We start from the raw sequence: 19,011 nt of genomic DNA, 5'->3' as shown, positions 1-19,011 counted from the left end.
TACTTCCATTTCGAACACCGAGTGGCCTTTTTTAAAAAGACAATAAAGTTAGCAGACATCTGACAATTTTTAAAATTACTTTAATTACTTAATTTTTTTATATGCAATTAAAAAATTGTCGTATGTCTGCTACATTTACACTCATTTTTTAAACTTCAATTTATTTTATTTTAAATAACCCGCCTTTTTTAGGCTATATTTTGCCTTCCTGATTATTTCCGAGACTTTCATTTGATGGTAAGAGAGAAACCCTGAGTATTTTTAGTCTCTGTGGGTAAAAAATTAATTCGTAATAAAGAGTGACGTTAATTAACTTGAGCTGAAAACAAAGTTGCCTTGGAATAGCCATTTAGTGACAATTGCATGTGATGTAAACGTGATGAATAAGTACGATTAATTATAAACTCGCATTTAATCACATTTATAAACAACTATAAAGCTTTTCCATGAATAAAAATTAAATATAAAATTCTCAAATCTTTAAAATTCATTAATCATCACCAGAAAAAACAATCCCTGATTATTTACTTTTGCTAACCTTAAGTACACAGCGCATTACATAACCAGCTTCAAACAAACAAAATTTCAAAGTTGTCTTCGAAAACAAAAGACTCATCCGGTTAAAATTCGCAATATGAATCCAAGTAATTTTTTATTTATATTTTATTGAATTTACTTTCGAGAACTGAATAAAAAGTTTAATTTTTTTTTAATTTCCAGAGAGGGCTAAACTCACAGTAACTGAATGTAAATTTCAGTTCACAATAGAGGATGTTTCTAAACTAAGAGACACCGTAACATCGCCCCCATGTTTCATCCAGCACTTGCCCTGGAACATAATCGTCAAGCCAGAGTATGAAACGAAGACCGAAAGACGGCCTCTGGGTCTGTCTATTATTTGCGAGGGGAACAATGCAAAAAAATGGTCTTGTCTCGCTGATGTTGAGTTCAGTTTGTATTCCAGTAAAAAGAACCGAAAACCATTCTCTCGACGTTAGTTTTTATTATTAATTGTTTGTTATAATAATTTTATTCATGTGTTTTTTTTTTCTCTTTTGATTTTGTTTTGTTTTTTTGTTTATTTTTAGAACTCCAGCAAGTTTTTACTAGAGACAATTGTTCTGCAGGATTCACAAATTTTATAACTTGGCATGATTTAGTTGATTCGAGAAAAAGTTACGTCACGAACAATTCAATTATTTTTGAAGTTTGTGTGACACCAAATGTAGTTGATAATGCTACTGATGAATGTAAGTTCTCAAAGATCTTTATAGAAAATAATAAAATTATCTTCAGAATTATATAGTATTTTGTGTGACAAGGGAAGAAATAAACGTATTTTAGACCAGAATGTTGGCTGACATCGCCCGTAGTCTGAACTCGTCTTTCATCCTTAGTTACACAATATTTTTCTTGATTACCTGGTATGTAATATACTAATTAGTAAACGTATAAATTGCAAATGCTCGTCAGTGAGCAGAAACTTTAAATTTCGATACTGGTATCATGAAAAATTATTTTATTGCTCGTCGATATAATTATCTAGTTATAATATTTAAAATAAAATTATTTCAGTGAACAAGTCCCTGACAGAAGTAAGATTTCGACACACATATAAAAATATTTTAAATATGCAAGAACCTTTTCTGCTAGGACCATTTACTGCCTGTGATTTATCATGGAAAATATTAGTAAAACCCCCATCAGTTATATTACCAGTAGAACCCCAAGCTATTGGATTATTTCTGCAATGCAACAGTGAAGTTTATTCAGACACATGGAAGTGTTATGCTAAAGCAGAACTGGGTATATGTTCTACAAAACAAAAAGACGAATGCGCGATTTTACGATGTAAATTTACTTATTATAATTTAAATATATATAATTATATTTAAAACTGGAAGTATTTATATTATTCTTATTTGCAGCAATCGAACATGAGTTTTCGGGCAACAGCAACACTTCAGGTTGGAAGAATTTAGTTTTGTGGAAAGATTTATTGAATGAAAACGAAGATTACATAGAAAATGATACCATCACTGTCCAGGTAAATAAATTTTAAATTGTATGTTTATAAAGAGAGCATTGATTCAAATTTATATAATTGATATTGTTACATTATTTGAATGAAAAATTTTTAATAGGCTCATGTTTCCCCGGCAGAGTTTGACTTGCGTGGTAAGCATTTAATATTTTTTAAAATAAATCGTAGTTAGATAAAATAATTAACTGAATTTTTACAGCATACTTGAGCGTACGCGAAGGAACATTTTGGTATACCGTAGAAAATATATCAAAAGTAACTGTCCCTCAGTCATCACCGGCTTATATAATCGGAAATTTACCTTGGAGAATAAGGGTAACACCAATTAAGAACAGCGATGGACAACTGTCCCTTGGTTACTTTTTAAATTGCAATGAGACAAATAATTCATCTAATTGGAGTTGTAATGCAGATGCTGAATTACGCATCCGCTCTTGTGAGGATGACAAGAAGTCTTACGTCCGAAGTGCGTTTTTTCTTAAACTTTAAAATTTTTTCGCAATTAGTTTTTTAAATTAACAAAACATTTTTCTTCAGAATTGTACTCTAGACTTTACGCAGCGGGCCGAGACAGCTGGGGAACTAAATACTTTATAGCATGGGAAGATCTATTAAATCCCAGTAAGGGGTTCATTAAAAACGATTGTGTCACGTTTGAAGTAAGGAAATTTTTATTTTTAATACTTAGCATACATATATTATAATATCACATTTAAAAACTTTATATTTAAATAAATGCTCATTGTTTCAACCAGGCCTACATCAAGATATTGGATTAAACCAGTGGAATTCTGCTTCATCAATTACTCTTATGATTAAAATAGTGAAGAATATACTTCATGATATTAATTTAATAATATAAATAACAATAATAACAGAAGAAAAATTTTAATAGCTTAAGTTATATATGTATTGTTTCTTATCTTAGATAATAAGTTAAACTTCAATGAATACTATCTTCTATTTTTTGATAATTATTAATTATCACTCATCAATTAACACTTTTCGATAAATAATGTACTTTTTAAAAAGTTATTAAAAAAAATGTTAAAACATTTCATCAGTTTCAGGAACTTTTTAATAAAATTTAAAGTTTCTACTGTAAAAAAAAAATAATTAAGCAAATGAATTAATTTTTTTTATGTATGTGATTAATTACATAAAAACTAAGTTCAATGTATTTTTAATTAATAAATTTCGTTCTAAAAATCAACTAAATAATTTAATCAAAGTAAATCTTGTAATAATTAATTTTCAAAATTTCTTCAGATACTTTTATCCCATTATTACAATCCAAGTTTTAAAAATTTTTTTTTATTAATCAAATCTCCAAAAAATGGTACAGTGTAGCAAGTGGTACTTTTACCCTCTCTGAAAATGTTTAAATAAATGAAGTAAACATTTAAACAAACTAGTGTCAAAAATTGGGTCTTTTATTTTACAGTCCCAAAGAAAGAACGGAATTGAAATCGTTGGTGGGGGTAAAAGAATCGTAGGTTAACTCGGGAAGTAAAAATCCCATTCTTTTATCAATACAACTACATGTTAGATAATTGTTTGACAATTTGTATGACCAAAAGTTATTTGATGACAGAATATTATTATTTTTAAAATAAATAATTATAATAATTGTCTATGTAACCCTAGGTTAAAACAAAAAAAAGCTTTCAGACTTCGGATTACAGATAAAGTGTTTTTTTAAATACGGAACAGAGATAAAAATCATATAATGAATTCAGGTAATGATTTTAGTTAATATTTATAATAAATACTCGGTGATTCATGAGATTTTAATTTTTTCTTAACATGAATTTATTTCAAGATGGAAGTCTGCTTACTACCGTAACTGAATCTACATTTCAGTATAAAATAAATAATGTTTCAAAAATGAGAAGCTCTGTTGCATCGTCACCAGTCATTGTTCAGAGCTTGCCCTGGAATATTCTAGTGAGACCTATTTACGATTTACAAATCGGTAAACAACCTCTTGGATTTTTTATTACATGCGATGGTAATGGTGACAAGGATTGGACTTGTCAAGCTGACGTTGAATTTTGTTTGTATCATTCTAAGAAGAACCGAAAGCCATTTTCACGAAGTAAATTGTTTTACATATTTCTTTACTAAAAAATAAGAGGCCCAGTATCCGATTAGGGAACTAGCATTCCATCACTCATGTATTTGTATATCTATATTTACTAAATATAGACATATAAATATATGAAGTGATCAATTACTAGTTCCCTGATCTGATACTGGGTCTCTCTCAATTAAATGTATTCATTTATTATCAATGACTGCTTGTATGTAATTATTTTTTATAGAATTTTCACATATTTTTTGTGCTGGAGACAACATGAAGGGGTTCGAAAATTTTCTACTTTGGCAAGAAGTCATCGAAGATTCTAATGGGTACCTCAAGGATGGCTCGATAACTTTCGAGGTAAATTTATTTACAAAAACTTTACCATGATATGTAGATAATAAAATAAAAAATAAATATATTTAATAGGTTTGTATAATGCCAGAACTGCCTAAAGATAGTCAAAAAGGTAAGAATTTTTAGTACTGAGCCAAAGATTTATTTAATCAAATTGATGTTTTATTTTATTTATTTTTTTTATAAATATGTACAGCAGATTTTTCCATAACTGAAGTTGTCTCTCGACATACACTTAAAAATGTGTTAAGTATCAAGGAATCTTTAACGCTAGGGCCATTTACAGCTTGTAATTTACCTTGGAAAATAATAGTAAAGCCACCATCAAGAAAGCTACCAGAAAATCCCCATAGTCTCGGGCTATACTTGCAATGCAACAAAGAAGTTCTTTCAGATTCTTGGGTGTGTAACGCTCTTGTAGAATTACGTCTACTTCCTCAAAAAAAGAATCAAACAAAATTATATCGAAGTAATTTTTTTTTTTTTATTAATAATTATTTTATTTTGATATAATTTACTTGTATTTAATTTCAAATTTTTGTGTAGTACAACAGCATCGATTTTCCGGTAGAAACAACACATCAGGAATTGACGATTTAATTCTGTGGAAAGATTTAGTCAATAAAGATAAGGGTTTTATCGAAAGTGATTCAATTACTGTTGAGGTAAAGTCAATAAAGTTTCAAAAAATTTAATTTGTTACAATATATATTTAATACCTCACAAAATTCTTTGCTGTGTATATTAATTTTATAAATTTTTACTACAGGCGTACGTTACTCCTGATAAATTTGATTCGCAAGGTAATTTAATTTAACAGGCTTAAATTCGTTAATTAAAAATTTGTAATATTTAAATAAAATTGTTTAATTTATCTAGCCTACTTGAATGTCCAACAAGCGACATTTTGGTATAGTTTTGAAAACGTATCAAAAGTAACCGTACCTCGATTGTCGACTTCTTGTATGATAAGAAATTTGTCATGGAGAATAAAGATTTTACCAAATAAAATTAAGGAAGGATTATTAGTATCTTCATTGGGATGTTATCTGTATTGTTGTGAAGGATATAAGACGAACAAGTCTTGGAAATGTAATGCAATTGCAGAAATTCGTCTAATTCCATGCAAAGATAATCAAAAGCCCTACATTAGAAGTAACTCTTTAGCTAAAAATATTTCATTTCATTTATTTAATAATATTAATCATTTTTTGTTTGCTTCATTATCTAATATTCAAACTTTTGAATTTTAGAATTACTACCGCATCATTACGATGCTCAACATAATAATTGGGGATTCGATAGTTTTATTCCGTGGAAAGATTTGTTGAATCCAGATAAGGGTTATATTAAAAACGACTGTATTACTCTTGAAGTAAGAAATTTTATATTTTAATTACCTATTATATTTTAATTACTAAAATTTATATTTTTAAATGTTTTTATTAGGCTTGCGTCAAAATCTTAGATGAACCTTCTGAAACTATCGTTATACCATGACACCAAATTATGAAAATCCATAAAATAATATTTATTTAAATAATCAAGACCAAAAATACTTATTGAGATCGTTAATTAATGATCAAGTACATAGTATATAAAAAAAATATATATGTTATAAGATTGATATATATTACTATTAATAACTAAAGAAAAATATGGACAGTCTAAAATCCTATTATCATTGTATGTTAAATTTTAATGATGTTATCAAATAAATATAAATCCATATTTTTAATTTTAGCTCACATTGAAGGCCGGTACGCAGAGAAAAAAAATGTCTCGGCGCCAAAAATGTGGTTATTTAAAATTTATAATTTGTCTTATGTCTTTAATACTATTATTAGTATATCTACACATTAACAATATACAAATATACCAGCAATAATAATTTAAACCCGGTTTGAAAATCTGGCCCTAAATATTTGAAAAATCCGTGCGCGCGTTTTTTAAAATTTATAAATTATCTCATAACTGCTACATTCAGACTAATAAATTTTTAGCAAATAATTATTGGTAAGTTACCATCCATCGATGACTTTAAAAGAATATATATTTTCATTTGTCTAGGGTCCCAGAAAATGACATTATAACATGAGTGCCGTTTTTAGCAAGGAAAGGTAGTGGGCTTGAACAATAAGTGTAAGAGTGAAAGACAATTTAGAGTACACAGGGGGCGATTAATATCACCATCGCCATTTTGTTTATTTTCACGTAAAAGTAAACGGGATATTCCAAAGCCCGTGAATAAAATAGTTGAATAAATATAACTAAAAGTACTCTTGTGAGCTGTGTAAGACGTAGTTATATGACATCTGTGTGAAACTACGTGACGACATACTTAAAGGTGAATTTTGCCGGTTCAATCACCAGCAGTAGTAATACATACACTCGATATCCTCCTTGACTAGGACAGCGACGACGTGTGTTAGTGAGGTCGTGGCCAACAATTTTTCAGCGTCGGTTGTTGCTAAAAAAATAACCCCAATACGGTAACCGCAACTTTTAAAGAAAATAAGTAATTACGTGTCAGTACGGTGGCAGAAAATTAAATTTAAATTAACATAAAACTCGACGATTCTCATCAGGTATTAAACGTTTTATTTTTTCACTTTAAAGCCGCAACTAGAGCGAGAGAGAATGCGCCAGAAAGTCCGATAGAGATAGAGATCGCGAAGACGGAGCGGAGGGTCGGAAAATAAAAAAAACGCGTAGCAGGAAGAACGTGGCGCCGGTGTAGCGAAGTTGAAATTTTCTTTGGTCCATTCTAGACCAGGATACAACATATCCTGGACGTTATCAAAGACGTCGGGCTAATTGCCGTTAAGCTAGTGCTGGAGTAAGGAGAGACGAGGGAAAAAGATAGAGCGAGCTGGCTGTATGAGTGTAAGTATTTTTGCATGTGTGAGTGTGTGAGACGAGGAAAGTAGAGAGAAAAAGAGCGATTGTTTGAGAATAGCGACAGAGGGAGTGAACAAAAGTATAGTAAGGCGCGTGTTAGTACATGGGTTGTCGCTACTGCGCGTTGTGAAGTTGCGCCTGCGGAAATCTGAAGCGCGACATTTCTCTTGGCACAGGCACAAACGCCGTGTGTCTGTGTGCTAAAATTTAGTTCTCCATTTATCATATCATCATCAGCATCATCGTCATCAGTGTATGATAATAAATTAAACGATTATTTTATTTTATCGTCAAGGTGTCAGTCGCGGGAACAATAAGGACCCCGAAAAACCGTATAATTGCAAGCAGAAGAAGGGGAAAAAGGATACATACGCACCCTACAACAGAAACAGTATCGTAGGACCGTGGAGGAGCACAAACTCCAGGGTAAAATATATGGTGTGGGCGTCCCCGAAGTCCGCGGGGGCATATTACGGCCGCAGAAATTGGGCGAATCGCAAGTAAGTACCAAACGTCGTCGTGTGGTAAAGCGACGTCGCCAACGGGTCGTCGTAGCAGCACCAGTGACACCATCGACGAGACAAACGTCGTTGTCCTCGACTACCAGCAGCATCCGCAGGAAAATTTTCAGCAGATAAAACCCCAGCAAGAAGTCACTGAGGACGAGCAGTCTCAGGAGAAATCTTCGGCGACTATCGAGTCGGCGGTTTCACAACCGGAAAATAATATCATCCCCGAAGTCACCTCGACGGCGCCTGTCGTCCGCGAGGTACAGAGCTTCGACAAGACGACCATCAACATTGGTGTCGCGATGAACCACGTTAATGATCAGGACAATACGAAGCAACAAAAGTTCAAACGTGCACTAGTTATTGACAATTTTGACGACTTAATGGACACACAAGAAGGTGAGTTGCTATTTTTTACTACATTTCCTTTTTTCTTTGCGCGTTTTGTTGCGAGCTCGTGCATTTGCGCTTTTATTGTTCGACACACAATGATTTATCTCTGCACGAGTCGATTCATTGCTGGACAATTATTAAAATGTTCTCAAGGATTTAAATTGTCTTTATATTCATGCTTTATCAATCCTCTCAAACTCGTTTGTGATCTAGAACATTTTAAGCTCAACATTTGTCTAGAATGGAGTCCGGTAATTTTTTTTTTTTTTTTTTTTTTTTTTTTTTTTTTTTTGCTTATAAAATATGTGAAGTTGACTTACACGTTATCGTTTATTACTTAATAAATAAATATTAAATATATATATATATATATATATATACATTTATATGTTTTTTTTGTTGTGGTAATAGATCTTCAATTTATTTTATTTCTAACCAAGTGATAGTTTTAATAAAAAAAAAGTTATCTCTTGTTAAATTATCCGTTAAAATATTTGAATCTTAACCTCGCTCCAATTATCAAAGTTAAATTTATTATTAAATTTGCTAAGTATTTATGTGCGTTACTCTTTTTATAAAAATATAACCAATAAAGTGGATAAAAAATATAAAGCTCAAAAAATTGGAGCAAACCACTGAATATTTTTATTTAAAATAAATTTCGTGGCGTAAAAAAAATCAACATTCCGTTAGGCCGATAAATGTAAATAAGTATAAGTAATAAGAAATATTTTTAGTACGTTGGAAGTTACGAGCTATACTAGGGAATACAGAAAAAAATAACAATAAGAAAGCATAAAAAATATGATATTTTGGTATGAATATTAAAAATGTAAACATGAATATTTGTATATAATTTTTAGAAACGCCAAATGATGGGGGAGGGGACGGTAATGATCTACGACCAATCAATGGAGAACTAGAGTTCGAATTAGCAGGAGTTGATGAAATGTCTAGCTGCATTGGCTTGGATCAAGAAATGGACGAAGGTATTTTAAATATATGTTTGTTTACACAAACTATTTTTAACTAATAATATAAACATATTAATATGATGTTATATTATTTCCGTGGCTTCATGTCTTTGTTTGTTATCATAAATTTCAAAATAATTATTCCAGACGAAGCTCGATCTGAAGCGACCTTCCGGTACACAGTCGAAAATGTGTCTAAAATGAAAGAGTCACAATTATCACCACCATGTATCGTACGAAATTTACCATGGAAAATAATGGTGATGCCGCGGTCAAGTCAAACCCAAGAGCGACAGCCCCAGCGGTCATTGGGATTTTTCTTACAGTGCAACGGCGAGAGTGAGTCAACGACTTGGAGTTGCTATGCAGTTGCTGAATTACGTCTGCTCTCATGTAAAGAGGGCCAAGAACCTTTTAGCAGAAGTAAGTTATTTCTTGCTCGGAAATTATTTTCTTCATTTATATTTTTGGTGATATGAATTTTAATCTCTTTTCAGAAATTCAACATCTATTTTACACTAAGGAAAATGACTGGGGATTCAGTCACTTTATGTTGTGGCAAGATGTGTTGGATCCAGACAAGGGTTATATTAAAGACGACTCAATTACACTTGAGGTAAGAACAACAAATAGTTTTTTTTTTATATATAAATACTCAATAGGTATGAATACGTGGTAGACTTATTCATAACTCGGTGTATGGCTTCGGAATCAATACTTCTTAGTAGTGTTGTGTGCTGTAATGCAATTAATTATAAATGTATTTTTTTTTTTGCCATTAGGTCCACGTGGTAGCAGACGCACCCCATGGAGTGAGCTGGGACAGTAAAAAACACACGGGTTACGTTGGATTAAAAAACCAGGGTGCAACTTGTTACATGAATTCTCTTCTTCAGACACTTTATTTTACAAATCAAGTACGTATACATTATTATTATTTTTTTTGTAAACTTAATAAAGGTTAAAAACATGCTCTCATTAATGTTTAAATATTTAAACTCACGAGTTTTATTTTTTAAATTTATTAATAGCTGAGGAAAGCGGTTTACAAAATGCCAACGGAAAGCGACGACTCAAGTAAAAGTGTAGCCCTCGCATTGCAACGAGTATTTCATGAATTACAATTTTCTGACAAACCAGTTGGTACAAAAAAATTGACTAAAAGTTTTGGCTGGGAAACGCTTGACTCATTTATGCAGCATGACGTACAGGAATTTTTACGTGTGGTGAGTTTAATAATAAAAATATGTACACTTACATTGTAATTTTATAAATTGCATGATTCAAAATTTATATTATTATTATTTATTTCTAGCTGCTGGACAAACTTGAAAGTAAAATGAAAGGAACGTGCGTCGAGGGAACGGTGCCAAAATTGTTCGAGGGAAAAATGGCATCTTTTATTAAATGCAAGAATATCAATTACACATCAACAAGAGTTGAAACATTTTATGACATACAGTTAAACATTAAAGGAAAAAAGAACAGTAAGTATTAATTAGAAATATAATCGGGTAGTCCAGTTGAAACTCCGAAATAGTAGACATTCTCGAAAGTTGGTGCTAATTTAATTAAAGGTCTATGTCACCTACAAACAATCCCCTAAAAAATTCATTACTCTGCGGTTGATGAAAAAAAAAAATAAAAATACCCTCAGTAACAGATTTTTTGCAAATATTTCATAAACAAAAAACTTTAAAAAAATTTTCAAACAAAACTTGTAGAAAAAAAAAGTCACCACAAATAGTACTTCTACTCTGACTCCTTTTTTCATGTATTCGTTATCGTTATTCAAATTTAATTGTTATTGTAATTTATTATTTCAGTTTACGAGTCATTCAGAGATTACGTGAGTACGGAAATTCTTGACGGCGATAACAAATATGACGCCGGTGATCACGGTCTCCAGGAAGCTGAAAAAGGTGTAATTTTCCAATCATTTCCACCGGTACTTCATCTGCATCTAATGAGATTTCAATATGATCCGGTCACCGACTGTTCTGTAAAATTCAATGACAGATTTGAATTTTATGAAAAAATATCACTAGGTGACTATTTACAAGCTGAAGAATCAACAAACGCAAATTACACTTTGCACGCAGTCCTGGTACACAGTGGTGACAATCACGGAGGCCACTACGTCGTATTTATTAACCCAGCTGGTGATGGCAAAGTAGGATTTCTTATTACATATTTTTTTAATCATACATTGATTAATATTTATTATATTTATTTTATTATTTGTTGTTTTTTTTATTCAGTGGTGTAAATTTGACGACGATGTGGTCTCGCGGTGTACAAAACAGGAGGCAATTGAACACAACTACGGCGGTCAAGACGAGGACATATCAATGGCCGTGAAACACTGCACCAATGCTTACATGTTGGTCTACATCCGGAACTCAGAGCTGGAGAATGTTCTTCAAGAGGTTAAAGAAGAGGACATACCTCAAGAGGTCAGAAACGACTTTCAAAGAGAACATTCCCAGGAGATGTTTGATCATAAGCGTGACAAAGATACGACCGATAGTATCAGAGATAATCGCGACGCAGACATTGCTACCTTACGACCGTGCACGCAAAATCCACGAAATCCAAATCTTTATATTCATGATTTTTAATCGAAATTTATCAATATTTAATCTTAGATCCGTGGTAATTTTTACGCGAGCAAGCTGCTGGAGTGAGTCAGTCTGAAAATTATTCATATTTTTAATAAAAGATGTTTTTGTTTCCGATATTTAAAAAAAAAAAGAAAATCATTGTAAAATCAAAAAAAAAATTTTGTTAATGCTATCACTCATTTTTCGAGTTTTTAGCAGAATGTATTTTCTTTCGCAATAATACGTTAGGTATACGTTTTCGAATGAATTTATTAAGCATTTTGTGATCGCGAGTGTATTTAAAATTTTAGTATTTCGTGTGGGTTATTAATTTTAGACGTTAAAAAAAATTTGTTAGAAATTATCGAGTATAAAAAAAGGACTTTGTCTTTTTTTTGTTTTTTAATGAATGAAATTATAAATAAATTTTCTAAATTTGTTGACGGGCTTTCAGATAAAAGCTTTAAATTATCGCGATATTTTAAAACATTAAAAAAAATTTTTTTTTAATTCGTCCGGAAGATCGACTGTAATTAAAATAAATAAAATCTTTAGGATTCTAGCCGAGATTAATAAATGTATTATATTATTCGCAAAGAAAAAAAATAATTTAAAAAATAAAAACAAATATAATTGTAATATATGTGAATTTGAGACTTGGGCGCAGCGCGTCGTGATTTTAGAAGCGGGTCGTTTAACTTTTTTCGTATATTTTTTTTCTGACACTAATTAGTTTGCTTTTAAACAATAATTTAATTTAAAAAAATTAATCATGATATTAAATAAAAATAGTAGTAATAATACGCGAGTGAAAGGAAATAAATACAGAGTAAAGTTTTAAAAAAGAGCGGAAGAATAAAATTGACAATTTAATAGCGACTACCAGCTTCCCTCATGTCTTCTGTAATGTATTTTTCTTATTTATCTCTGATTAATTAACGCGCCAACGACATTGTACCGTCGCGACTTACTCGAAAGCTCCGCGGATTAAAGAAATAAAAATTAAATTTTAAATAAAAATGATAACAAAAACAAAAGTAACCAAACTCACTTGGTTTAATTATTTTTAAAAATTAAAATTAACGATATAAATTATCCGTGTCCGTCCTTGTCGGAGGGCAAGCCTTCGTGTGAGTTAAAGCGTTATATTTTAATAATAATAATAATGATATTATTAACATTATATAATAATAAATCATGAACATAAAATTTCATCAGTGTTGATAGTGATTACGAGTATTAACAGATGCTTATCTATTTATTTGTTGTTACGTATTAATAAATAGAAAAAAAAAATAATAATAATAATAAGTAACAAATTACAAAAATAAAAAAAATATCGTCGCCAGAATAAATAATTTATAATGACTGTAAAAGTTGAGGTCCCTTTAATTTTTTTTCTCTACCACTTTCTCATTTAATATTTAGAAAATAATTAAAATTACACAATTAATAAATAAAAAAAAAGATAAACAGAAAATAATGCGAGCTTATTGTCATCATCATCGTGCTTGAACGTCGTCTTTTCTTCTCTCTCATTCACTGCCTTCTTGTCTCATTCAGCTGTCTCTAGATATTTAAACCGCACATCGCATTTGGATAAGATCCAGCCTTCTCTTGCTTGCTGAATAATTAACATTTTGTTGTAATTTAATATCATATATTAATAAATATATAAACATCGATATTTAATATAAATAATACAAATAAATATATACTATTTATATTTAAAATAAATAAATAAATAAAATAAAGCAGTGTCGGTATTGTCGGCAGATGAACAAAATTAAAATTATTTAAACGCACTGAAGATAATGACAAAGCGACCAAAAAATTATTATAAAATGATTATTATTTTTCAAAATCACGTGTATTAATTAATTAGAATGAAATAATTTATGAAAGATGAATAAAATTTTCGAATTACTAAAGACCAGAAAATAAATAAAATCAAAATTTAGTAAAAGATTAAAAATCGATAACGGGAAAATAATGTACACTTGGATAATTTTAATTTTGTTGATCTAGCTGGTGGAGAGGCTACAAGAGGAGAAGAGGCTGGAATATATCCGAAGAAAGGAGAGAAACGATGCGCATTTATATATGACCGTGAACGTCCTCCTCGAGGACAGCTTTGACGGTCACCAAGGCAACGATCTCTACGACCCGGAGCGCGCGCTTTACCGCGTATTCCGCATCCGTAAACAGGCGACCCTCCATGAGTTTCTAGAGTTACTCAGCGACAGTCTGGTAAGTTTTATAAACTTCAATTTTCTCTCACGATCACTACCGTAAGTAAAAAAACTTGGGATGATCATGATAATTAACAAACTCTGATACTTTGTACGTAAACTTTAACACTTGTTTAAATTTACCACAGAAATATCCTATTGAGCAAATCAGAGTCTGGCCATTTAGCTCCCGCACCAATCAGACATGCAGACCAACGTTGATTGAAGCGGAGGCTGATCTTCAGAAGAGCATGTCCATGTGCGCTGAAAACGCCAACCCTTGGCCTGTGTTTGTCGAGCTCGTTTCCCCGGATTCCGGGCTCACGGCTCTCCCTCCTTTTGACAAAGACACCGACGTTTTGCTATTTTTCAAACTCTACGACCCGAAGAACAAAAAAATTCATTACGCTGGTCATCACTACATGTCAGTTACCGCGAAAGTTCGTGAGTGTCCATTTACACTAGTGTTTTATATTTTGCCAGCTGATGAAGTAAATGTTGATCATTTTTTTTTTATTGTTTGTATTTGCAGAGGAACTCATTCCCATTCTAAATGAGAGAGCTGGTTTTCCACCAGACACTGAGCTAGCACTTTATGAAGAAATAAAACCAAATATGGTGGAGAAAATTGAGAACATGACGGAGTCTTTAGAGAAAGTACTCGAGGAATTGATGGATGGTGATATTATTGTGTTCCAAAAAGAAGAAAGAGACAATGAGATGTATGAATTACCGACTTGCCGAGATTATTTTAAGTATGAAATATTTTTTTAAATTAAAATACTCCTCCCTCCCTTTTTTGTATGTAAAGAGAACGAGAAATTAATATGTAAATATTTTTTTTTAATTACAGGGACTTATTCTATAGGGTAGAAGTAACTTTTTGCGATAAATCTATTCCAAATGACCCGGGTTTCACGATGGAGCTGTCACTGAGAATGACGTACGATCAAATGGCTAAAGCAGTAGCACAGAGGGTCGGCACAGATCCGTATCTACTACAATTTTTCAGATGTCAAAATTACAAAGACCTACCAGGACATCCTTTAAAATGTACATTCGAGGGTACACTGAAAGATTTAGTCGCGTACTGCAAACCCAAGACCAAGAAAATATTTTACCAACAACTGAGTATTCGGGTTAATGAACTCGAAAATAAAAAACAGTTTAAATGCATTTGGGTTGGACCCTCACTCAAGGAAGAAAAAGAAATAATACTTTATCCAAACAAAAATGGCACTGTTGCGACGCTTCTGGAGGAGGCTAAAAAACAAGTTGAGCTATCGGAGAATGGCTCGGGAAAGCTGAGGCTATTAGAAATAAATTGTAACAGATTACTACCGGGTCCAAAGGAAGACACACCGCTGGAGAGTCTTACGACAATCGGTACCAAAGCGTACAGGATAGAAGAAATACCTAAAGATGAAGTTACTCTTGCTGACGACGAAATGCTCGTGCCCGTTGCTCACTTTCACAAGGATGTGTTTTCACCATTTGGTATTCCATTTATGTTTAAAATAAAACATGTAAGACTTTAATTATTTATTTATTATTTACACTCTCAAAAATCAGAAGTGATCTGGATTTTATTTAAATCCAGTTCACTCTGCAATTTTTTTACGATGTCCAACTAAACGCATCTTCATATAACTTTATGTTAAATTATTTTTTTAAGGGTGAACCTTTTACAAAAGTCAAGGACAGGTTATTAAAAAAACTAGGTGTACAGGAAAAAGAATTCGAAAAGGTAAGCGTGAACATTTGTTTGATGATAATATTTTATGAGAGTTCATAAAAACTTTAAAGTTTAAGTTCGCGATCGTGTCGATGGGGAAACCACAATTCATCACCGAGGAAGCGGATTACTACATCAATCTTGCCGAATTCCGAACTAATTCCAGTCAAGGTAAAGTACTTACTAATTTTTTAAAATGGAGGTGGGATCCGGTCTCGTTACATTAATTAATTGATATGATAAGCATAAAAAAAAATTATACGCGCTTTTGGTCTAAACTTTGTACATAATCCAAAAGTACTTTTAGAATCAATGACGTGATCTATTAATTGGATTAATAACACAATAATAATTTAATGTTACAGCATTGCAGAGGCCTTGGCTCGGTCTGGACCACGTTAACAAAGCACCGAAGCGTCCACGAATCAACTACCTCGAAAAGGCCATTAAAATATACAATTAAATAGCTTGCCTGTATGAACGTACGATTGGTCCAGGCAGCTAACCCTTGTTATTTATACGATTAATTGTATAGTGGGCGCGGTATAGATGTCGTGAATGATAAAAAAAAATATTAAAAATAAAGAAAACAAAAAATAATAAAAATAGAGCATGGGAGAGACTAGTGAGCGAGAATAAAAAAGCGTGCGAGAATTATATATTTAAAATTGATAATTATACAATAAATTTTTCGTCTAAATACACAAGTTAAAGTTAAAGTTTATTTTAAATTACTGTCGCTTTTGATTAATAAGTAAAGTAATATTCGCAATTTTTCCGAACTACTAATTAATGGTATGAAAATATTAAAAAAATTTAAATAAAGATAATGAATTAATAAATATAAATATTAAATAGCCGATATAATTTTTTACACGACATCAAAGCGACGCGATTAATGCAAACCTTCTTTTTCTATTTTTGTTAATTATTTTTTTATTTTTTTTTTTCGTGATTGTAAAAAAAATCCAGTTTCTCTCACGATAAATCTCAAGATTAAATGCACCGCAGAATCATTACCATCATCATCATCATCATCATCATCTTCATCATCATAATATCAAGTCTTCAATATATTTTTCATAAAAAAAAAAAAATTTTCAGCGTTTGCTTCACGACACAGCGTCAAAAAAAAAAATAAAAAAAAAAACAGGACATCACGTGTATGTAAAGCTTTTAACTTAAAAAACTTTATTTAAAAAAAATAATAAGTCGCTTTGGAGAAAGTATTGTCGTGTTACGAATTAATTGAATCATTAAATTGAATCTAAATTATGAAGAAAAAACTTATTTAAATAAATAAGATAATTCTAGTATTTTTAAACCATAGATAAACTGGCCTGAGTGAAAAAAAACCAAACAAATAATTAAAAAAAAAAAAAACAAATATAAATATATATATAAATAAATATAAAAAGCATGATATTGCAAATTTGATGGCTCGTTTCGTTGATCCGGCAATTAAAACAAAAAATATGTAACGAATTACTGTAGTTGATAAAAAATGATCGATAAACTAGTGATTGATTAGGGGAAGTCATTAGGCATTGCGCAATTTCCGGTCAGCCGATAATTCAAAGCGAATAATGAATTCTACCCAATGGATTTAAAATGAAATAATTCAATTAATTAATAAATTAATTAATGCCGGACACGTTAACGAATCAATTGTTTATACAATAAAAAATCTTTATTTTTAAAACAATATCACAATAGTTTTGAATTTTCTATAAGCAAAAGGTCTACGTTCAGGATCATGACAATGTTTTATTATATAATTAAAAAATATGATCACAACGTAAGCATTCTAAGGATTTTATATATATGAAGATTAAGAAAAAAAATAATAATTAGAAAACAAACATTTAAATATGTATATATATATAATCCTTGTATATGTTAAACAAATGCACTGTCGTAAATTTTTTTTTAATTATTTCTTTTTCTTTCTTTTATTATTACATACAATATACTCTGTTATAAAATAAACTAGACAATAGGACATAAATAAATCAAGAGAGGATTAATAATAATTAATAAATAATCAATAATTAATTAAGATAAATAAAATTTTTATTTCAATGGCGCGTTTTTATATCGCTGTCAGCGTTTAAAAAAAAGGATAACAGGTAACTCGGGGTTTTAGAGTCTTGATATAATAATTAATAATTAATGATTAATAATAATAATAAACAATAAAATGGAATAAAAATAATGGAAGGAAGTAATAATATTTTATTTAAAATATTTAAAGACTCTATTACATTCACGAGTGAGGAATACTGTCACTTATTATTATATATTGTATTCATAAATCATGTTACGTTATTTATATATTGAATAGATATTTTGTTGTCGATATTGCGTTTGACCATCGTGACAAGAAATTTTTTAAATTAACTCACAAGTTAAACTAATTAAAAGTAATAAAACAAAAGGGTGATTGATGTTTAATAAGTAATATTAATTAATTTAATTGAAGACAAATTTTATATAATTTGTTTTTGATTTAAATAAATTTTAATTATTAAATATATATTATTATTGTATTTTTTTCGAAACAAATCGCATAAATATAAACATTTTTAAATTGTTTAAGTTATTGTATCATATTAACAATAAATAGATAACATTCAGTGATTTTTTATTATTTTACTTGTATTATATATATTTATATAGATATATATAATACAAAACATACATTTCTACATGTATGTTACTTTGAAAATTTATGTGATCGATACGTGCATGCGCATTAAATTTTTTCTCTTATTTGCATGCATCAAATTTGCTTTAATTTTTTTTAATTTTATTTTTACATATTTTTTATCAACTCAATTATATATGAATTGATGATTATTTCTTATTAAATAAAATTTATAATTATAATTTATTTGTGAATTTCCATCAAGTGAAATAAATTCAAGTTTTAATATAAATAAAATTGAAGATAATCTCTGAACTTTTAATCCCACTTTTAAATCATCATAGGGGGTAATTTTATGATGACTTTATTATTACATCATATATATATACATACTTATATACATATATTTTATTTATTCCGATTGATAATTATTTAAATATTACGCACCAGATTTTTTTTTTAAATCAAAAATTCTTTTTGCTTATAAGTGACAAAAAAATGATCGTTTATATTTATTAATTTTTTTATTTAAAT

The 19,011-nt window shown here is 30.2% G+C and overlaps 3 protein-coding genes across 7 annotated transcripts; all 3 read left to right on the top strand.

Moving 5' to 3' along the window:
* Nucleotides 1–375: 375 nt before the first annotated feature.
* On the top strand, nucleotides 376–2,972 carry LOC103576240 (uncharacterized). Its single transcript, XM_008556388.3, has 9 exons — nucleotides 376–644; nucleotides 721–993; nucleotides 1,089–1,250; nucleotides 1,576–1,851; nucleotides 1,929–2,047; nucleotides 2,145–2,178; nucleotides 2,244–2,510; nucleotides 2,582–2,703; nucleotides 2,800–2,972. Exons 1-9 carry the CDS (start codon nucleotides 635–637, stop codon nucleotides 2,821–2,823), a joined length of 1,287 nt encoding a protein of 428 aa, XP_008554610.1. The 5' UTR covers nucleotides 376–634; the 3' UTR covers nucleotides 2,824–2,972.
* A 568-nt stretch (nucleotides 2,973–3,540) lies between these two features.
* LOC103576239 (uncharacterized) lies at nucleotides 3,541–6,264 on the top strand. Of its 3 annotated transcripts, XM_008556386.3 has the most exons (11): nucleotides 3,541–3,611; nucleotides 3,692–3,783; nucleotides 3,867–4,142; nucleotides 4,369–4,487; nucleotides 4,557–4,596; nucleotides 4,681–4,953; nucleotides 5,031–5,149; nucleotides 5,254–5,287; nucleotides 5,364–5,639; nucleotides 5,738–5,859; nucleotides 5,934–6,264. In XM_008556386.3, the coding sequence occupies exons 2-11, from the start codon at nucleotides 3,774–3,776 to the stop codon at nucleotides 5,982–5,984; spliced, it is 1,320 nt and encodes a 439-aa protein (XP_008554608.1). In that variant the 5' UTR covers nucleotides 3,541–3,611; nucleotides 3,692–3,773; the 3' UTR covers nucleotides 5,985–6,264. The 3 variants fall into 3 exon arrangements, with proteins under 3 accessions (XP_008554608.1, XP_008554609.1, XP_053593606.1); XM_008556387.3 differs by having other exon boundaries at nucleotides 3,554–3,783; nucleotides 4,684–4,953; XM_053737631.1 differs by having other exon boundaries at nucleotides 3,554–3,783.
* A 1,568-nt stretch (nucleotides 6,265–7,832) lies between these two features.
* LOC103576238 (ubiquitin carboxyl-terminal hydrolase 7) lies at nucleotides 7,833–18,381 on the top strand. Of its 3 annotated transcripts, none has more exons than XM_014444100.2 (16): nucleotides 7,833–8,293; nucleotides 9,151–9,276; nucleotides 9,409–9,684; nucleotides 9,759–9,877; nucleotides 10,044–10,178; nucleotides 10,293–10,487; nucleotides 10,577–10,748; nucleotides 11,088–11,434; nucleotides 11,523–11,717; nucleotides 13,893–14,114; nucleotides 14,245–14,539; nucleotides 14,628–14,850; nucleotides 14,949–15,621; nucleotides 15,771–15,842; nucleotides 15,902–16,001; nucleotides 16,196–18,380. In XM_014444100.2, exons 1-16 carry the CDS (start codon nucleotides 8,197–8,199, stop codon nucleotides 16,291–16,293), a joined length of 3,345 nt encoding a protein of 1,114 aa, XP_014299586.1. In that variant the 5' UTR covers nucleotides 7,833–8,196; the 3' UTR covers nucleotides 16,294–18,380. The 3 variants fall into 3 exon arrangements, with proteins under 3 accessions (XP_014299586.1, XP_014299585.1, XP_008554607.1); XM_014444099.2 differs by having other exon boundaries at nucleotides 8,108–8,293; nucleotides 15,908–16,001; nucleotides 16,196–18,381; XM_008556385.3 differs by lacking the exon at nucleotides 7,833–8,293 and adding an exon at nucleotides 8,482–8,538.
* Nucleotides 18,382–19,011: the final 630 nt, after the last annotated feature.

Source organism: Microplitis demolitor, chromosome 3 (assembly GCF_026212275.2).
Source record: "Microplitis demolitor isolate Queensland-Clemson2020A chromosome 3, iyMicDemo2.1a, whole genome shotgun sequence".
Taxonomy (NCBI): domain Eukaryota; kingdom Metazoa; phylum Arthropoda; class Insecta; order Hymenoptera; family Braconidae; genus Microplitis; species Microplitis demolitor.
The sequence above is the reverse complement of the archived record's forward strand: the minus strand, read 5'-3'. Positions and strand labels throughout refer to the sequence as shown.

What these genes read in the sequence shown, in the direction of transcription:
- LOC103576240 (XM_008556388.3), top strand. An exon ending in CGAATGCGCGATTTTACGAT is followed by an intron (nt 1,852 to 1,928) that starts GTAAATTTACTT and finishes TCTTATTTGCAG; the next exon opens with CAATCGAACATGAGTTTTCG. An exon ending in ATGATACCATCACTGTCCAG is followed by an intron (nt 2,048 to 2,144) that starts GTAAATAAATTT and finishes AATTTTTAATAG; the next exon opens with GCTCATGTTTCCCCGGCAGA.
- LOC103576238 (XM_014444100.2), top strand. Translation starts at nt 8,197, where the DNA reads ATGAACCACGTTAATGATCAGGACAATACGAAGCAACAAAAGTTCAAA. An exon ending in CACTTTATTTTACAAATCAA is followed by an intron (nt 10,179 to 10,292) that starts GTACGTATACAT and finishes ATTTATTAATAG; the next exon opens with CTGAGGAAAGCGGTTTACAA. An exon ending in TACAGGAATTTTTACGTGTG is followed by an intron (nt 10,488 to 10,576) that starts GTGAGTTTAATA and finishes ATTTATTTCTAG; the next exon opens with CTGCTGGACAAACTTGAAAG.
- LOC103576239 (XM_008556386.3), top strand. An exon ending in TGATAAATTTGATTCGCAAG is followed by an intron (nt 5,288 to 5,363) that starts GTAATTTAATTT and finishes TAATTTATCTAG; the next exon opens with CCTACTTGAATGTCCAACAA. An exon ending in ACGACTGTATTACTCTTGAA is followed by an intron (nt 5,860 to 5,933) that starts GTAAGAAATTTT and finishes TGTTTTTATTAG; the next exon opens with GCTTGCGTCAAAATCTTAGA.